Source organism: Notamacropus eugenii, chromosome 7 (genome assembly GCF_028372415.1).
Source record: "Notamacropus eugenii isolate mMacEug1 chromosome 7, mMacEug1.pri_v2, whole genome shotgun sequence".
Lineage (NCBI taxonomy): Eukaryota > Metazoa > Chordata > Mammalia > Diprotodontia > Macropodidae > Notamacropus > Notamacropus eugenii.
In genome coordinates this window covers 131,828,563-131,849,606 of record NC_092878.1, presented here as the reverse complement: position 1 = coordinate 131,849,606, position 21,044 = coordinate 131,828,563, and the positions used below count along the sequence as shown (strand labels likewise).

Genomic DNA, 21,044 nt, shown 5'->3' with positions numbered 1-21,044 from the left:
AGTTACTAAGACTTTAGTTTCCTCATCCATAAAAAGAAAGAAAGAAAGGAAAGGTTGGACCAAGTGAAGGCTAAATTCCCTTCCCTTCCAGAACATGGCATCCTTCCATGTGTTCTAGCTACAGTGGGTAGGACAAAGACCTCTTTTTCAATAATAGCGAATGTCTCTGGCAAAATTATCCAACCTTGCTTTGCCTCACTATTTTTATCCGTAAAACAGAGAATGTGTACATGAAAATTACTGTAGGGATTAATAACATAATGCCACCAAAACACTTGGTATACCTCTGCAGAAGTATAAAGCTTAAATAAGATATTTCAAAGAACACAAGCTCCTTGCTTATTTGGAGGGTATAACATAAGAGAGTCCATAATGTCAAACTGTTTATATTTCTAAATGAAAGATAATATTTGTAAGTCTTAAGAACTTTATTACTAGTAAGGGCAATTAGAAGGCGTATACATAGACAGAGGGTGCAGGTGTGAAATGATTATGATGGGGTGATATGTTCTCCCCCCAAAAAATTAAAGGGTGAGAAAGAAGAATGCATTGGGAGAAGAGAGAGGGAGGAGATAGAATGGGATAAATTATCTCACATAAAATAAGTCTGGAAGAGCTAATCTATTACAACGGAGAGGATTGTGGGATTCCATTCCTACAATGGAAGATAGGAGAGTGGCAGGGAAGGCTTGAATCTTACACTCATCACTATTAGCTCAAAGTCAGAATATCATACACATTCAGTTGGATATAGATATCTAGTTTGCCTTACAGGGAAGTAAAAAGGAACAGGTATGGGGGGGCTGATAAAAGGTAGAGAGGTGATCAAAAGTAAAACACTTATCAGGACAGGGTAAAAGATAAGAGAGAAGGATAAACAAGGAAAAACTAGGAAGGAGGGAAATAAACAGTAAAGTTGTCATAGCTATAAATGTGAAAGGAATGAACTCACCCATAAAATAGAATCAGTTAGACAAAGGACTATAAAATCATGCATACTTTGACCCAGCAATACCACTACTTGCTCTGAATTCCAAAGAGTTAAAAAACAAAAAGGAATTATATATACACAAATACTTGTAGCAGCTCTTTTTGTGGTGGCAACAAATTGGAAATTTTGGAAATTTCCCCATCAATTGGGGAATGGCTGAACAAGTTGTGATATATGATTGTAATGGAATATTATTGTGCTATAAGAAATGACAAATAGGATGATTTCAGAAAACCTGGGAAGATTTACATGAAATGATACAAAGAGAAGTGAACAGAACCATGAAACGGTACCTAACAGCTATATTGTACGATAAACAACTGTGAATGACTTAGCTATTCTCAGCAATACAACGGTCCAAGACAATCCCAAAGGACTCATGATGAAAAATGCTATCCACCTCCAGAGAAAGAGCTTAGTATAAACCACTTTAAAAATTGCTACTATGAAGTAAGAATCAATATTGACTATTTTCCTCCCATCAACTTTTACTCCTCTTAATTTCTTTGAAGAGAAAGCATTATATGGCTTCTTTTAAGTAGTAACTGCTCTGAATAGGAGGAAGGACAGGGAATAGGCATGTATTAAGTACTTCCTATGTGCCAGGTACCATGCTTAAGCATTTTATAAATATTATTTCATTTGATTGTCACAACAACCCTGTGAGGTAGGTGCTATTACTGTCCCCATTTTATAGATGTGTAAATTGAGGCAGTCAGAGGTTAAGTGACTTTACTAGGAAGTTGTATGTATTGGTTTGTTCTTTCACTTCCAGAAATGGCAGTCTTGATTTGACTTTTGTTTCCAGAGCTAAAGGAAAGCTTGAGATACATGTGTAGCAGAGAACAGGATGCTAGGTCTGCATTGGACTAGATAGGGAAAATTCTCACCACTCTAAAGCTCTGGGTTCCAGAGTAGATTTCTGCCTTGTGGCTCAAAGTACTTTATTTGTCCAGCAGTTATGTCTTCATAAAAAACTCCCACTGGAACAACTGATTAGGAGGTCATTGTTCAACTTCAAGAAAGTAGCTTCAGCAGAAGGGTGAGAATGGAAGCCACATTGCAAGGGCATGAGTAAGGAGTGGGTGGTGAGAATGAAAAGTCAGTGACTACAGAAAGAGGTTGGCAGGGAAAGGAAGAGACAGAATGGCAGTGAGTGTGGGTAGGAGGTGAGGTAGGAGAAAGGGTTTTGCTTATCAACCAAACCAGGATCAAACAAAGCAAGCATATATACCTATAGTGGAGAAAACGATGAAGATGCAAAGAAAGGAAAGGGCCAAACTCTGGAGGTTGGAGGAAATTGGATCAAAGGTATAAACAGAGAAATTGAGTGTAGAAGGGAGGAAGGCCCCTAGATCCTTTGGTATTGAGAAAGGCAGACAAGGATGGGTGAATATATTAAGTTTTGTGATGTGCAGTAAGAGAGGGAAGAAAATATCAAAGGTGTCATGAAGTCTACACTGACCACTACAGACCACAAGTTCTCTTTTCAGATTTCTCATCATATTTCTATTTAGTAGCACAAAGAGTCATATTATACTTCATTAATTGTCTTGTTTATATCGGTTTCCTCTCCCAGACTATATTACAATTCTGTCGTAACCCTCATAAGCCGAGCTCTAAGTTGCACATCTAATAGGCACTTGACAAATATCTGACTGGCTGACATATCAGGTATGTTCTAGCTGCTCAAATATTCCACAAAAGCATAAAATTCTCCTATATTTGTCTCTATAAGGTAATTTCACAAAATGTTAGAATCACAGAATTTTAGAATTGAAATCTAGTACATAAGAATCTACAGTATACAAGACAATGGTCATCCAACCTCTTCTTGAAGATTTCCAGTGGGGAAAGGGGAGTATGGAAGTGCTCTCTACAGCCTGAGGCAGAACCATTTCACTTAGGGATGGCTAAAATTGTTAAGAAGAGTTTTTTTTGTGACCCGAAGCCTAAATTTCTCCCTTTGCAAGTTCTACCCCTACCCCTTGCTCCTGATTCTATCCTATGGAAACAAATGGAATAAAACCTAATCCCTCTCTTCTACATGACAAATGTTCAAATAATTTAAGACAAATATGAGACCTTGTAATCCCACTCCCTCTGCACCACCTCTCCACCCATACCAGTTTTCACTAATTCATATGAAACACTCCTGGTTCCTTCAAACTATGCTTGGGCTGACTCAGGTCTTGTCACTTTCTTGGCTGTCTTTCTCTGGACACTCCAGTTTATTAATGTCCTTTCTAACATGCAGCATCCATACTGTAGGTGTGCTCTGACTGGGACAGAGGGCAGAAGAACCTTTTCTTCTTTATTCTGAGAAGCTTTGCTTCAGGCAGCTCAGGAATCCCTTTCTAAGCAGGCTTTTATGCCGCATCACTAGAGATTCCTAATGCCTTTTCAATCCACTAAAACCCACAAATCTTTACTTCAGATAAATTGCTAGCAATGCCTGCCTCATTTTTGTAGTTAATAAAGTTGATTATCTGAACCCAAGTATGGGACTTTATATATCCCCTTTGAGGCAGGTAGGTGGCTTAGTGGATAGAATTCTAGAGTCAGGAGGACCTGAGTGCAAATTCAACCTCAGACTTTTACTAGCTGTGTGATCCTGAGCAAGTTACTTAACCCTAACTACCTCTGCCCCCCACCCTCCAAAATCATCCTTTGCGAATTCTTCTTATTAGATTCAGCCCAATGTTCTAGCCTAGCAAAACATTTTTGGATTCTGACTCCAAATAATTTTCTTCAGATCTTTAAAAGCCTCTATTTCCATATAATTATATACATATATTTCCACATATACATATATTACATATATGTAATTGTGTTGTATATTGGCATATACAATATATACAGATATGTCTATATACTCTATTTCCAAATAAGCCTTCTTATATCATGCCTCATCTTTTTAGACCTCACCACTAACCACACTGAAAATTATCCAGTATATTTTGGTTTTAAAATAAAAAGTAGGTTAAACAGGGTAGGGCCCTATTTTTCTAATTTGCTTAGGTTTTTTGCAAACTGCTGCTTAATGTGGCATATGGGTAAATAAAATAAAATATTAACCAAAGAAAAATGTCAAGACCAGCTAGAATGAATAATTATGGACTTCTGTTTCCTTGGTTCCTGGGAGAGCATTCCAAGGCATAGCAGTAGTTGTGTGGGTAGCATTTTTCCCTTCACTAAAGCTCTGCAATAAAAACTGGATGCTCATCTGTCCAATATGGTGGAGAAGAGACTTTTCACCCAGAGGTTCAATTAGATGGTAGCTTGGCTTCCTTTCAAAGCTTAGATTCTGTGATACGGAGGATGAATGACTAAAGGGTACATGAATTTGCTCTCTGTCTTACTTATTTCTAAAGGGATTGAGATGGCATAATAGAGTTTGGAGTAAGGCACATTCTGCCTCAGACACTTAGTAGCTGTCTTGGTTTCAGGGTAAATCATAACACCTCAAATTAAATAAGGTATATGAAATCTTTGCAAACCTTAACGTGCTAAATGAATGCTGGTCATTATTAGTAGTAATGTTTGTTTTGAGGAGATGTGTTTTAGAAAATGTGCCAAAAGATTAGATCTTTATTATTTTTTAAAGCCCACAGGGAAAAGATTATATAATCTATTTCCCTCTCATATGATTAATATTTTTCCTGTCCTGTGTCTACTTAGGGATTTGGATATTATTGTAAAATATTTAAAAAACTCAATTCCCATGCTTCTGCCAGCATTTGGAAGCCTCCTTTATAAAGACTTATTCATTCTGGAGCAATAAAAGTGAAAAAGTCTATGTGTTTTTTTGACCTCCATAGAAAAAGATAGAGAACATTTTTTAAGCATCACTATATCTATGATTGTTGGTGCTGATAAGTGGTTAACAAAATCACATAAAATTTCATAATACACATTAATTACTCTATTTGAAGTTAAGAATCTGCTTGTCAAACTTGACATTTAAACTAAATTAGATTGGGGAGGATGAGAAGAAAATTCTTTATTTATCTTTCTGGCTTTCTTCACAGTCAGACAGAATTATGGTTGAATTTCTTCTCCAGTGAAATCTCGAAAGGATTCGTAGAATAAACAAAGCTAGGTTTTTGTTAGTTTCACTCTGCTGTCACTGTTTTTGCTGCCAGATAGGCCATATATTATTGGTAAGAGAATCATTTTCAACCAAGCCAACAGTCAGCAGTTGGTAATAAATCCATATTCATTTAACTCTAGAAACTTCTTCTGAGGTGATCAAACTCATGCATACATGTTTCCCATTTGAACAGCATCTTTTCTAGCCTCCAGATATTCACAGCCAATTTCTTCCACTTTCTCTTTCCATTCCTATCTCATTGGAAAGTATAATATAGTTAAATGATCCTAGATGGAAGAAATTTTATTATAGGCATCCAATTAATATTCACTTCTTAATTAAATATCACCTATTTAGTTTTTCTTCTCCCTTATTTATATTCCACTGACTTTTCTCTTTTTTTATAAACCTACAGACACCAAAAACACATATATTAATAGCTATATAAGTAACTGAACAGAAAAGTCCTTATTGTTAATCTCCTAAACCTAACAACTGTTCTTCTACTTGAATTTCCTGGAATAACCTTTCTCATTGGCAGAGCAGGGCTAAGTATCATTTTCTCCAACTCTTCAGGAGACAAAAATATCTAAAGAACTTCAAAATGAACAGTATAAATCAAATTATGTTCTCATGTCCTCGGAAATTTTCTTTATAACCTCGGAACTGGCCCAACTGATGTATACCAACCTCACATAGAAACACATGGATCTAGTTGCTTATTTTTAAGGTTTCAATCCACCTGAATCAGTACGGGAGCTTGCTCCACAAAAGGAAATGGGATTCCGTCTTTGACTTAGTAGAAGAATCCCAGGGAGTTGCCTGAGACAAATATAGAAGCTAAGGGACTTGCCCTAAGGATGTACAATTAGTGTACAAATGCTGTTGTATATTTAAACGTGACCAAGCAAGTTCATGGGAATCAGAGTTGGAAGGTCAACTAGTTCAAGGATTCTTAACTCAAGATCTGTGAAATTAAAAATAATTAATAATAATAACTATGCTTCAATGTAAGTTTCCTTTGTGAGTGTATATATTTTATTTTATGCATTTAAAAATATTATTCTGAAAAGACTCCAGAGACTTCCAACTGCCCAAGAGGTCCATGACTCAAAAAAAGTTAAGAGCCCCTGAGACGAGTTCAACACCCTTATTTTACAAATGATTAAAATGAGGCCCAGTCAGGGATTTGCCCAAGTTCAAACAGGTAGTGTGGTTATCCTTAAAATTTATTTGTCTCTGCTCTTCTAAAATTAAACTAGACACGTACAACAAGACTTCTGTCTCACAATATATTAAGTACTGTTACAGACTGTTCAGCGGAACCACAGTATATTTCAAGACTTCAAAGATCTGTGACTTTCTTCATGTGGGTTCTCCCTCCCCTTGGGGCAGACCACAACTGTTCCATGCTAGTAGATCAAGATTTTGTTCCAAATTCTGTGAGGCTGGTCCTCAGACAGAAGACACGCAGTCTGTCATCAGGCTCATACTTGGAAGCCCTAAAAACCTGGCAGGCCCTGCCAGGGCTTGCACTTTGCAAGAATAACTTTAAAGGGCTTGCACACCACAAGTCATTAGAGTATGGTTTTAGTGGAGGGTCCATGCTACATTGCATAGAAAATCTCAAGCGTTACCTGTAGAAAATAAAGTTCCCTGAAAATCAGTGATTTATAAAAGAAAATGGAGAAACTTACTTTAAAAAGCCCATACTAAGAATCCAGACTTGAATATGGAAATGCAGCAGCCAAGGGAGGCAAAAAGCTTTCCCAAGAAAGAAAAGTCGTGTGATTTTCTGAGCAACAGATGGAACCAGAAGCATCTAGAAGTCATTCAAATAAAAGTGATTCTTCTGGTGGACAAAGACATCATTTGTGTGGTTCCTCCAACCATTTCACAGCTGCAGTTTTAATTTTCTCATTTCCTTCTCATGTTTCTGAAACTACAGGGTTTGAACCTGGAAGGAATGGTGTGGATAAAGGAAAAGTCTTTGTGGAAAGATGTCGCCTCATCTTCCTGCCAGCTGTTTCTCCAGTTAGCTGCAGAGCTGATCTTACCCCACTGGGATCACAGGATCACAGATCTACAGCTGGAGGAACCTATGTCATCTAGCCTCCTCATTTGAGAAAAGAACAGAGGCCCAGGAGGAAAAGTGACTTGTACCAGGCCAAAAAGGCCATAAGAATCCAAGACAGAATTTGAATTCGAGGCCTCTCATTTCAGACTTGGTGTTCTTTACTTTTGTAGTAATAAAAGACCACGGTGACTAGATTACATAAATTTTAAAATGCTTTAATCCTTTCTATCCATGTGGCCATAGATGATAAATAAAACATCCATGAGAGAGTAAAGACAGTAAAGTCTACAGTCACCACACAAATGGTAACTAACAGGTGAGAGAGAAAGACAGGAGAGCTTAAAACAATGCTTTTTCATACTTTTAAGTAAAGTATTTAATTCTTCCATTGCAGTCTTACAAGAAGGGCCTGTTTCACTCTTCTATTCCACCTAGGATTATCTCCCCTTGGCCCATATGTATCTTGATTGTACACAATTGTTTCCATGTCTCCCCACCTTAGACTGTAAGGTCCTTGGGAACAGGGACAATCTTTTGTCTTTCTTTGTATCTCCCAAACAGGTGATTTAACTTGACTTGCCCCCATTATCTTACTCCAAACAATAAAGGGACAAAGTTGCTTTTTGTTGGTGGTTGTTTCTGGTTTTCTATGATTCTGTGATTCTTTATCAAAAACTGACTCCAGAGTAATCTAGCTCCTACCTGTCTTTCACGGCCCTTGTCTATTTTCACCTCCTCTGCTGACAAATTCAAACCACAACATCTCTACCAAGAAAATTTCATGTCACTTAACTGTTTGTAGAAGTCTTGAGTATATAAACACATATGATCTTGTCATAACACTTCCATGGCTATTTTGCATTGTAACTTCAAAGATAGGTCTCCTAATCCTTAATACAGAATAAGGAACATTAAGTGCCTACTATGTGCAAAGCAAGACACATAGTGGAAGTCGGATGCAGTACAATCACACTCCTTAGAATTTATAATCTATGGGGATATCACTTCAATAGATCTGTGACCTCTGCACAGATTGAGACCCAAATAATTCTTGAAATACCTGAAGAGAGCTATCAGAACTCCCTTAAATCTTCTCTCCATCAGGAGAAACATCTTCTAAGGCATCATTTCTAAATCCTTTCCCATCACTGCCCCCCTCCCCTGAAAAAGCTCCATTATTCAATATCACAACAAATTGAGTCCCAAGAACTAAACCCTTGATAAGGCCTAAACAAGACTGAACACAAGAGGACCTTCACTTCTCTCATTCTGGACAGTATGCTCCTAATAATGTAGCGTTATGAGGTTATTAAGTTTTTTCACAGCTTTGGCACACTACTGATTTATATTGAGTTTGCAGTCCGCTAAATCCCTGCAATCATTTTCTTCATAAATTAATGTCCAGTCATATCTCCCTCAATCAGTTTAATTGTTTAAATGCAGAAGAATGTAAACTCCTTAAAGTTAGGCATTAGGATGCCTCTCTGCACCTTCAAGTTCTTTTTCCCTTTGAAGTACTTCTATTCTTTCAAGGAAGACTTTGTCCCAATAGATTAGAGGATAGGGTCCCGCCCTGGGACCCTCTTCTCTAGTAGGGAGACCCAACTTACACTGTATATAAACCATGACTTAGGACTGTCAGAAAAATAAGCACAGCTATACTCTCCATGATACTGCAAAATTTCTTTTGCCCTCCAACCCAGCTGGGAAAATACCCCCATTAACTCATTCTTGTTGGTAGCTCGTATAGCTACGTCATGGTTAACTGCATGGTTGCTATTTCTCTTGGTCATACTGAAGGCTCAAGAAAGTTTCATTTAAATCAAGCTTTATCACTTTTAACCTTGCTCAAGGCCCACTATGGCACTCAGCACAATGCCTGGCACACAGTAGGTGTTTAATAAATGCTTTTTGTTAACTGAAATTACCCAGTTCCTAGGATAGCTCTTAGACAAGCTGTCATCAGTTATTATCTGAGATACTAAGCTGAAATCCAACTTGTCTCCACTTCTCACTTATTCCTTCCTTCCTTTTTCAACAATGCTGAGTAGAACTTTAGACTTGTATATCCACTTAGCTACTTCTCTACCTCTGTCTTTTGTCCAGCATGTACAGTCTAACTGGGACCTAAAACAGATGGAGGAGAGTTTGAGATAAGTCTGGAAAGGCAATTGGAAGGATAAAGAGCTCTGACTCCACTCAGCAGGCAACAATGAAGATTTCTGGGCACAGTAACATGATCAGATTTATCCATGAGGAAGTGTAGAATGGAAATCACATGAAGAATGAATTGGAGGAGAAGAAATGGGAGACCACTGTAATAGTCCAGGAAAACAATGATGAAGACCTGGTGCTAATGATGACAATCCAATGGTGGCAATGGGGACAGAGAGGAGGGTGATAGATAGGAGAAATATTCCATTAATATCAGCTTCATTAACTGAATTTAATTTAAAAAATTTTATTATGTAAGCTGTTAAATTTTTCAATTACTAAGCACTTACAGTAATTGTAATTTGTAATATTGAAGTTTAATAAATTTAATTTTGTCAGAAAAAGTTCTGGTTGCATTCTTGTATTTACCAATATATTCAAAAGGAACCTTTATGCCTATGCATAGTAGCATGAGACCCATGCAGCCTGAATAAGCAATCTATCAGACTGAAATACGAGGTTACTAACAGTTTCACTCTTTGACAGTTTTCCTTTTCTCTTCCAATAAAAGTATTTATAAAATTCATCTAATATGTCATTGAAACTTAGCAATCACTACACTCCAAATGATACTCTTTACAAGGGGAAGACTAGAGAAAAATAATATTTCACAAAGAATAAGCCTTTCAAGACTTCCGTTTCCAACTATAATACATTGTTTGAATGAAGAGATGGTGGGAGACAAAATAAAAAAACAAAAACAAACCAGACATGTCATCCATGATAATGTAAAAAACCCCCAACAATATTAGGAAAGCTATGTAGCTTCCATGAATCCTGGGAAATTTCATTTAAAGTTGTGAAATGAAATATCTATTTTTAAATTTAAAAATTGGGTAAAATGCACCCCACTGACTTAACTCTTTACCCTAGTCATGTCACTAAATTGGCAAAGATTAAAATAATTTTAAGAAAGAGAGTTCAATTTCCTGGTTTTCTTTGTCATAATGGGCAAAGTGAGTTCCAACTAAACGAAAACTCTTGGGAGAATATAGCTGAAAGACTGGTAATACTTTCTTTTTTAAACTTGACTGTCTTCTACTAAACACAAGATATTATTGAAATAAGTAAGTTTCCAATCAAGGTCTCTTGTAAGCTGATAAATTGGTAAGTCAAGAAGCATTTATTAAGTGCTTACTAGGCACAGCACCAAGCCCTAAGGCTACTAAAACAAAACAAAACAAAAAACAAACAAAAAGTCCTGGAGATGAATAAACTAGCCTTCTAATAGAGAAAGGGAGGGAGGGAGAGGTATCTGCAAGATGCAAACAGAAACTGTTATTAGAGGAAAAGAGATCTGAAACTGGTAGAAATTTGATATTCCTTTGGAATCGATTCATTTTGATCCAGGTCTGTGTGATAGGAAGAATATAGTCAGAATGAAAAAAATTCTTGTCCTACTATTGGTCAGATTGCTAACCCTATATTTTTTCATATTATTTCCCCTAATTTGAAAAATAATCCAGATACAAACTTTTCTCACTGGCTGGCTGGACATAACGTTAGGAGCAGTTCCAGAGCTGAAGAGGAAAAAGAAATGTCCACTTCTTTCCATGAGGAAAATAAGCACAGTAATAGTACTATCTATTCCCAGTTCCCTACAAAGAATATATATGGCATAGTATAGGGTGGGGAACGTGTGTCCTCAAGGCCTCTAGGTCCTTAAGGGTGGCCCTTTGAATAAGAACAATTTGTTCTGTGAAGTTTGGATTGAGTCCAAGGGATGCCCTTGAGCACCTACAGGAGCCCATGTGGCCTTGAGGTCATAGGTCCTTCCTCCCCCCCCCCCCCCCCCCCAGTAATTCAAGACTTTTATCATTTGGGAAAATGTGAATGAAGAACAACATTATTTGCAATTCCCATCCCTTGAAAGTTATGATTTCAAGAAAAGAGTAATGGTTCTAGAATGACCTTTTTAATCAAACATTATCTTTTCCTCTAATTTAAAGGCTCCTGACATTTTCTCCTTACAATTCTAATTTGGACCCTGAAACTTTGTAAACCTAACCCTAAAGTGAAGGTAGTTATCTATTAAAGAAAGAAAGGAAAAAGAAAAAAAGACAGCTAGAATTTTTAAGAACTTAAGAAAAAGTAACAAGATAAATTGCACAAAATCATATTCCTTGGGAGGGCATGAAATAAGGATTGTAGGAGGAACCCCAGGCTCTGGTGGCTTGGGGCAACTCCAAAGTATTATTATTAGTCATGGGAAGCATCCCAATCATCATGCTTGCTACTGTGGATGAAGGAAGGGATAATTCTAATCTCTCATCCCAGTTATCTCCTGCTTCACTTTAAGAGGTGGGTGGACCTAGGATCAGCAGGGAAATATAGCAAGGATATTTAACGTGAAAGGGAATAACATTAAAGAAGTGATAGAGATAAAAACAAAGATGGCGGGGGAAGGTGGTATTGTTTATCCTTCTTTCAAAGAGGACCAATGACTATATGAAGGTGATGTCATGACTTGCATGTGGATTGGATTTAAGCAAGGGAGAGCTGCATTAAGCTGTCAGCCTCCTTCCTCCAGAGTGGAGGGGGGTAAAGTTGGAGGAGACTAGCCTGAATGGGCTAGATTATGAGAGGTGATAAAAGCCAGGAAGAGAAGGTTTAACTTGATAGAGTTAGTGATGAGAAGGAAGCAATATGATGAGGGTGTTGTTTTATAATATGGCATTGTACTAAAAGAATTACTACATTATACCTATTCACTGAGGCAGTGACATCTAGATATAAAACCTTAGGAAGGTCAAAGACAGAGGGGGAAAATCTATATATTCAAGAATATTTAGAATCACCCTTCTTTGTGGTAGCAGAAGAACTGTAAACGAAGCGGGTGCCCATCAATGGGGGAAAGAAGGAACACATAGAGGTATATGAATATAATGGATTATTATTCTACCATAAGAAAAGATGAATATGAAGAATTTAAGGCCACTTAGAAAAACTTGTAAGAATTAAAGGAGATAACTTATCAGTCTTTAATTATAAATTCGGAAACAATTTCTAGCTCCCCTCTCTTCTGATCAAGGACTTCTCCCAGAAGTAATTAATAATTAAGGTGGGGATACAAGCCAAAGACAAGAGGTCCTTGATTGATCTACGTGAGACCATGTCGTTTCCTCAAGCCTTGATCAGGTTAGGATAATGATCCTACTATAAAAAGGAAGAAGGTTGATTACTTTAGTTAAGAGAAATATCTCAAATTTATCTCCGAACAGGGAGAAAAAAGAATTCTTAAAGGAAACAGTCAACGAGAGATTGAATGCTTTTACAAAAATTATTCTCCAAGAAAGTACCAAAAGTTAACTGACTGTTGTTTGATGAATCAAAATGTTAACTGAACCTTATCTGGAGTTCTATTTTATCTCATTCTGCAATTTTATTTATGGTTTGGGAGTATCATACATTGTAACTGAAACTAGTCTGTCAGAGATTTTCAGAGCCATGGGGTAATTCTGCCTATCTCTGGTCATTTCTTTCTCTTTATACAGAAACGTTTGGATTAGATTAATATTAAATTATAAGAATTGGTTCCAGCTGGCTCAAGCCTAAAACACAGAGCAGATTTCTATCTGACCCAGGGATACCATTACTGGTCAAAAACAGAGGGGGAGTTCCACTTTGAGTGGGCAAATACCAGAATCAAGAAGACCACCTGCTATCATCCAGGTACTGATGTAGATGACGAGGGACTAGACTGAAGCTGAAGCAGCAGGAAAGAGAGGAATGTTCATGTCTAAAATATACATTGAAGGGGAAAAAAAGAACTTAGAAACTCTCCTGGTGTTCTTATCAGCTCTTGTGCTTTCAATGATTATCTCCAGTAAATGCCTGCCAGATCTATTTTTTTCCGACCCCAATTATTATGAGTTTTAGTCTTGCACCACCAAGATTTCCTGAAGGCATCTCAAACTTAATATATCAAAAAGAGAATTTATTATTTTCACCACCAGACCCACCACTTTCCCTAACTTTCCTATTTTGTCATAAGCACTAATCCAGTTTCACAGTCATCCTTAACTTTTCACTCTCTCACTCTTATCTATTTTATCAGTTGCCAAGCTTTGTTGATTGACTCTCTGGCATCCATCCATCCATCTCCTTCTCTCTAGTTCAAGCTCTTATTTTTTCTACCTGGGATGACTGTAGGAGTCTTCTAGATGGTTTCCCTGAATCTAGTCTCTGTCTCTCTGATCTTTCCTCCACACTGCTGAAAAAATGACATTTCTAACCAAGTCACTCCCTCATTCAAATAGCTCCAAAGGCTTTTTATTACTTTCAGGATCACACGCAATTTCCTCTGTTGGGCATTTAAAGCCCTTCACGGTTTGGCTCAGACCTACCTATCCAGACTTATTAAACTTTATTTCCCTTTATACACCCTACACTCAAGCCAAAGAAACTTACTTGCTGTTTCTTACAAACATCATTCCACATTTGGTCTGCCATCTCAAATTTGGACAGGTTATATCCTTTGCCAGGAATGCTTTCTTCTTCCTCCCTTCTACATTTCAGGACCCCTTCAAATCCCTACTCAAAGACAGCTCCTATATGAGGCTTTTTTGTGATTATTCTAGCTATGCAACCCATGAGGTTACTTTGGATTTACTCTATATTTTGGATTTGTATGTGTACACATACATGGGGCAGCTAGGTGGTGAAGTAGGATAGAGCACTGGCTGGGCCTGGAGTCAAAAGGCCTCACCTCTTTGTGTTCAAATCTGGCCCCAGACACTTACTAGCCATGTGATCCTGGGCAAGTCACTTATCCCTGTACACCTCAGTTTCCTCATCTGTAAAATGAGCTGGAGAAGGAAATAGCAAACCATTCCAGCATCTCTTCCAAGAAAACTCCAAATGGGATCACAAAGGGTCAGACATGACTGAACACATACATGTTGTTTCCTGATAGAATATAAATAGGGACTGCTTCATTTTTTGTATTTTTATCCTAGCCCAGGTGCTTGGAATACATCAAGAGCTTAATAATAATTATAATAAATGATAATAATAGCCAGCTGATATATTGATTGATATGAAGATGATTGTTCTATTTTCTTGGTTAATACCAAATTTCCTTGAATTTCTTTATCCTTAAATTGCCTCAAATGAATACAATGTTGGTAACAAATTAACACTGCTTAGAAAAAGGAATTTTTAAAGAATTTGATTAATTTAATTTAATTTAATGTAATTTTGATTACATTAAATAGCTGTAAACACTAAGTGCCTCTACATTTTCAACCTTTTAAGTATCTTAAGGCCAGGAACATGGAGACAAGGTTAAACAATTTTCCTCAAGTCCTAAAAACAAGAGTTTGCTTAATTTTTAGTGTTTCAGTAGCCCAAAGGATCCTTTATTAGAGTCAGTACCAAATTAAGTTGGCAATTCATCCAAAAAGGGCAACATCTGGTTTTCATCTGTTCTCATGGGAACCAGAGAAATGTTTTGACGGGAAAATAAGATATTGGGTAGTAAAACAAGGGGCATGATGTAAAAGCAAACAGGCAGGTATGAGCACATGATACATAGTCAAGGAAAAGAGCTTAAACCCAACATAAACTTTCAATTTTAGAATAGGAGAAACAATCCATTATCATCTATTATTTAAACAAATCCCCCAATGACACTTCAAATGTGCAAAGACAGTTAAGTCTTGCCCTTTTGTGCCCAAAATTTCCTCTGGGGAATGAAGAATCCTATTAACCAAAATACCCATTTTAACGTAGGATTTTTAACAATCTACACTGTCACAATTCATTTTAGGGCTACAAATACCAAACAGAAAAAGATAGGCAAATACAGATTGCTCTGATTTTTTTTTCTTCTTTAGAATGAAACAATAACTTTTTTTTTCTCCTTTAGATGAAACTAACGTTTTTCTTCTTTGGGATGAAACAGTAACTGTTTTTTTGTTTTGTTTTTTTTTTTAGAATAAAACTGTAACTTACCTTTGCAGAGTCATGTTCAGAGAGCCTGTACAAGCCTTAATTTTGTTCTGGGCTTCCAGATGCGTCATTCCCTGAGCACTTATCCCATCGATGCTGAGAACAACGTCTCCTATTTTCACATGGGCTTGAGATGCTTTCCCACCATCCTTTAGCTGGAATAGATATATTGCAATATATTAGGTATGAGTAGCATTCTTCAACAAACTGAGAATAGTCTAAAAAAGGAAGAAACGACGTTTACATGATTTAAAGGAAAGTAGGGTAAATTACTGTCCTCTAACATCCCAGTAAGAAACAAAAGTATCAGCAACGATAAACAAACCTAGGACAATAATTATACCGTAAGACATCAGCGTGTGAGCCATATCACATTTAATAACCATATTAACTTTTCGGAGAAAAGATGCTTAGTCTGCTACATGATGAAAGATAGTGAAATGACTAACAATTGACATGTCTTTGCCATGAAGCAGGTTTAGAAATATATATATGGAAAGCTCAGATTTTAGCAGAAGAAAAAAGAATCATAAGGGAAATATTTTTTGCTCATATAAATAACAAAAAATATTTCTTTAAACCACCGATCCCTAATCGGAGCTCTGTAAACTTATTTTTATTGTTTTCAAAACTATTTCCATATAATTGGCTTCCTTTATAATCCTATGTATTATATTTTATACATTAAAAAACAGTTGTGAAAAGGGCTTCCAGACAGCCAAGTGACTCATGACAAAAAAGACTAAAAACCCCTGTTTCAAACACTTGTTTATTTATCTGAATTCAAAGAATAACAACTTGAGAGTGTCAGTGTAATTTACGTGGAGAATCACAATTCTGCTCATCACATTAAAAGGAGTTTTTTCCCCATTGCTTGGGAACTAAAATTTTATTTTTGATGTTGAGTGTTTCCTGCTCCAGGATCTCTCAGCAGGATAGGAAGGAAACTGTTTGTGATGACTGCCAGACATGACTGGGCATCACAGGTCCTTAATTCCCAAACCCTTCTTCCCTTACCCAATAAAATTTCCCTTGTGTTCATACTGTTTAGTTTGATCTGTTTCCATTTGACTATTATTTTGTGCCAAAAGAAGTGAACAGAAGTAATATCAAAATAAGGAGGATGAAAAACAATGAAACTTTCGCAAAGAAACAGTCAGACATGAAAGGCACCTGAGGCAGGAGAAACCCTTCTTCTAAAAAAGGGACAGTTTCAACATTTAATAATACACATGAATAAGTCCCAGTAATTAATGAACTGGTTTAGGAAGAAGTCATGAGGAAATAGAACAATATATCCACTACTCTGTCAAAATTCTAATATTAATTATTATAATTATTTATAAAAAGTGTGATTAGTTAATGATTTTTAGTTCAAAGAAAAAAGAAAATTTTTAAAAAGAACACATCCTGGAAATGATATCCAGACCAAAACACCTTATTTGTGCACATGTTGTATTCTTTTAGTGGAATGTACATCCTGAGGACAGGGAGGGTACTGTTTGTGTCTTTGTATCTAAACTCTTGTACCCAGTAGGAAGCACACTAAATGCTTGTGGTGGGAGGGTTTCTTCTAGGCCTTTTCACATTGGGGAGATACCAGCACATCCCTTTGAACCATACAAATCCTTTGCTCTCACTTTGTCCACACCCTCTCCTCTTCCCCTTTTCCGATCATATATTTATTTATTGACCTCCTTTACACGCCTTCTTCCATGTAGGTCGTTCTTATAAACATAGTCTACTTATACTCATAATGCTTCTCTCAACTGACTTTTAAGTCACCTACAATGATTCTCTGAAGGTCACGATGATATAATATTAACAACTATAGCACAACAATGGGATATGTGTGTGTGTGTTTGTGCGCGCACGCTTCTTGTTAAAGATGTTTTTTCTAAGTCAGGGACAGCTTGAGACCATTATGAGTACTAGAAAATCTCCCAAATTTAATCCAATTCATATTCACATATTCAATATGGGATCAACTCATTGTCTACTTTCGGTGCCTATCCCAGATATATAGCATAGTTCTTGCCACGGTGCTTGAAGGCCAACTCAAGGAATTTTTATTTTATTTTTTCTTCCACATGCCATTGGGAGTCACTGAAACTTCTTTAGCTGGAAAGTTAGACAGTCAGATTTATGCTTCCGGAACATCAGTTTGGCAAATATGTACAGACTGGATTAGAGAGAGGAAGACCAGGAAGCAGGGAGACCAATTAGAGTGATTTTGCATTTAATAAATACTTTTTCATTCATTCATGTGTTCATTTCAAGTACTATGTTGATGAACTGGTCTTCCAAATGCATCCCACTGAGTGAATATCAGGTATGGACTGCTAGGTTGATCTATTTTGAATAATCACTCATAGAACTAGTCTTGTAATGTTCCGGAGCTTGATGCCAAGCCTTATCAGAGAGATTAAGGAAGGAGAGGAATGTTCCAGAATAAACAAGTCTACAGTGAACTCCCAGGCAGCTGTATCCTACTTCAGTCAGGAGTTTTGGTAATTCTTAACTCTTAGCCTCGATCTCTCCAAATTAGCCCTCAGCCAAAGGATGAAAGCTACACTCAGGTTGCTAGGTGGCAGAGTGGATTGGGCTTGAAGTCTGGAAGACCTGAGTTCAATTTCAGTCTCAGGCACTGCCTAGATATGTGAGTCTAGGCAAGTCACTTAACTTTCATCTGCCTCAGTTTTCCCAAGTGTAAAATGGTGGTGATATTATGAAATGTATAAAGTAGAGCATTGTATTTTCTTCACTTTTCAATTTTGTGACCATAAAAATGCTATCTGGCATAGAAAATAATTTACAAAAGCCTGCCTGTCCCTTTCTCACATTTTCATCAAGGTTTATTTTGAAACACAAGTGGATCACTCTCAGAGATTTTGTAAAGATGTGAAAATAGGTTTATTGCTGTTGTCATGAGAGCCTTTTTCAGGCAGGAAGTACTATCTGGGATTTTTTCCAATTCTTTTAGTATCTTCCCTTTCCTGAGATATTTTGTGAAATTATCCCTTGCTAACTTTTAAGATTGTCTCACCACAACTATAGATTTCTTCCATGTATACTTGGTTTGGCAAATCTGACTAGTTCATGTCTGTAGACATACATAAGAAGGTGAATTGATTAATCTCTTTTACCCATTTTATTTTCTGCTGTTTAGTAGGAAATACTGCCTAAGTCAATGATTTATACCATGTAGGAAGAGGAAGAGAACATATATCATATAGCAAAATGAGATTTATGGAAGGTTATTCTTTGCAGCCATCTAAGACCTCTGGGGATAATTAAAGTCTTCTTACCTGTAGCTTAGAGCAGGCCTGCACAAGCTGTCTGAGCCACTGGTTGCAGTAGCAGACCAGTTCTTGTGGATACAGCAAACAGAGATAGCGTCCTGGCTTTACTTTTTTATATAAGAAAAGTGAATAGTCAAGGATCTTCCATCAATTTTACTCATTTCCCAGAATTCAAGGTCAGTGGCTGATTAGAGAAGCAAGCCATCTTGCTACACTTTGTAATCTCTGACCATTGTCAAGTGGTTAAGGGAATGCAGAAGAGAGGAAAAAATGGGGGAAAGGGATGGTGGAGGTGGCTGGCATCTGGTTTACTCCATGGTTCTCCTCATGAACTTTTAGGACTTGTTCTCATACATACAGGGGTGTGTTACTGGCTGAACTTTGTGAAACATTTATCTATTTCCCAGAGCTTAGGGAATCTATCACACAGGTAGCCATCAGCTCACAAGGGAATTCATAGCAAAACAGGGAACAAAGATATTATCTGTTTTCTCATGGATAGAATTTCTGACTTGAATCAATCCTCTTGAGCAGGTCCCCATACTTTAGAGTATGGCTACAGATGGCCAAAGTGCTCTGCTTTTTTCCCAGTATCTGATTTGCATCAGACAGACACAGGGACTTTAAAGGTAATAAATGGGAACCCCAATCCCTAGAATTATTTGTTGTCTATTCAGCAAATGTACATTGCTAAGATGTGTTATACATACTGTAAATATGGATCTTGGTTTATCACCATCAAACAGAGATAAGTCATCTCAGTGAAGAAACCACTTTGGAACAGGATGGTAGTACTAAGCAAACTCGAGAGCTGGCCTCAAGAGAGGAGAGACCTCAACTTCTAATATCTGCTGCTTGAAAACAAGAGCATGACTGAACTTCTATTTGCCATCCTCCTGCTGGCAAATTTCTTTTAAGAATATTCTTAGGATAATATGAATTAATAGTCTTAAGCTAAACTTCTACAGACTTGTTTTTGTCTCTACTGGTTTTTCTCTTTTATAATTTTATTATATGTTTTATATATACGTATATATTTTGTAATTCCATTACATAATTATAACATAATTTATAAAGCGATGCTGTTAATAGCTTCAGAAATTCCACTCTGTAGCATTTTACAAATGAATTTTCATTTTAAAATGGAGTTTGCTTTGGCTGTCCATTCTCTCCTCTTGGCAAGGAGATAAAATGTTGACTGGCTAAGACAGTATTCTAGACTCTTCTGGTTTCCTTTTTGTGACAACTGTTGTTATGTTGGTAAAACTTCAGTAGGAAATAGTGAAAATTAAGCTTGATATCTATTTTTTTTTCATTTTCTCATTTTTTTGAACATCATTGACTTACTTGAATATTGAATAGGTCAGGTTAGAGGTGTTACAACCCTTCAACATCTTCTTTTCGTCAATAACCTTTGTTCTAATTTGATGTTGCATTTTTACTTCTGCTCTAGCCAGATGGTAGTCTAAGTGTACAGAGAATTGATTCTTCTAGATTCCCTCAAGTAATTTCCTTTCTTAAGATCTGGATGTGCGTGTGTGTGTGTGTGTGTGGGGGGGGGGGGAGGTTTCACCACTATCTTCTCATTCTATACCTTCTGTCTTTTGGAACCAAATATTCATATGCTATTGCTTTGATTCAGGGCAGTAAAGCCCTTTCTGTTGGTCTTTATTTGTCTGATTATATTTTCTGTTTGTATTTTCCCTGAAGTTCAGGGTGCTCACTTTTCTCCTGAACTAGTAAATGTAATTTAAAAAGATTGTTGACGCTTTAAACAGTTATCTTTCCTAGTAAAGCAGATCTAAGAAGCTGCGCTAGCAGCCATCCTGTGGTTGCCTTTCCAGGTAGCAAAGAATTGGAAATTGAACACATGAAGGTAGGTGTGTGTGTGTGTGTGTGTGTGTGTACATGCATATAAATATAGATAGATAGATAGATAGATAGATAGATAGATAGATAGATAGATAGATAGATAGATAGATGAAGCTTAAGCTTTACTAGGCATTGAGGACTTGTGCCCATTTTCTGACCACTCATACTGCTGCCAGTCATAGCTCTTGGTCTCCCTAAGCCAACTTTCCTATTCCCAGGAGTAAGGGCAGGACTAACCTTGTTCCTTACCTGGAAGACCTTTTGAAGGTGTGAAGAAGTAATAGTGAAAATAGGATGTCATTTGTGTGAACATTTCAGGCAAAGGAAACCTACAGAAGTATCCCACACCAGATAAGAAAGTCTCTGAGAGAAAGAAAGGGGCAAATCTAGCAGGGAAGGGTATACACCCCTAAGAGGGAGGTAAGAGTTCAAATCAAGGCCTGGCAGTCAGTAGGTAATTCTATACACAATATAATGTATAAGACTGTAATCTTATCTACCATGGAGGTTACAACTATGCCAACCTCTAAGTGACTGATATAA

At 37.0% G+C, this 21,044-nt stretch overlaps 1 protein-coding gene across 13 annotated transcripts in view; it reads right to left on the bottom strand.

Annotated features, from left to right (window-relative positions):
- Window positions 1–21,044, bottom strand: part of PDLIM5 (PDZ and LIM domain 5) — a 215,764-nt gene that overhangs the window by 136,851 nt on the left and 57,869 nt on the right. For all 13 annotated transcript variants that reach the window (XM_072624993.1, XM_072624989.1, XM_072624997.1 and 10 more), the window contains one exon: window positions 15,331–15,482. In XM_072624993.1, coding sequence (XP_072481094.1) covers window positions 15,331–15,482 — 152 coding nt within the window. The remainder of the gene's footprint in view (window positions 1–15,330; window positions 15,483–21,044) is intronic.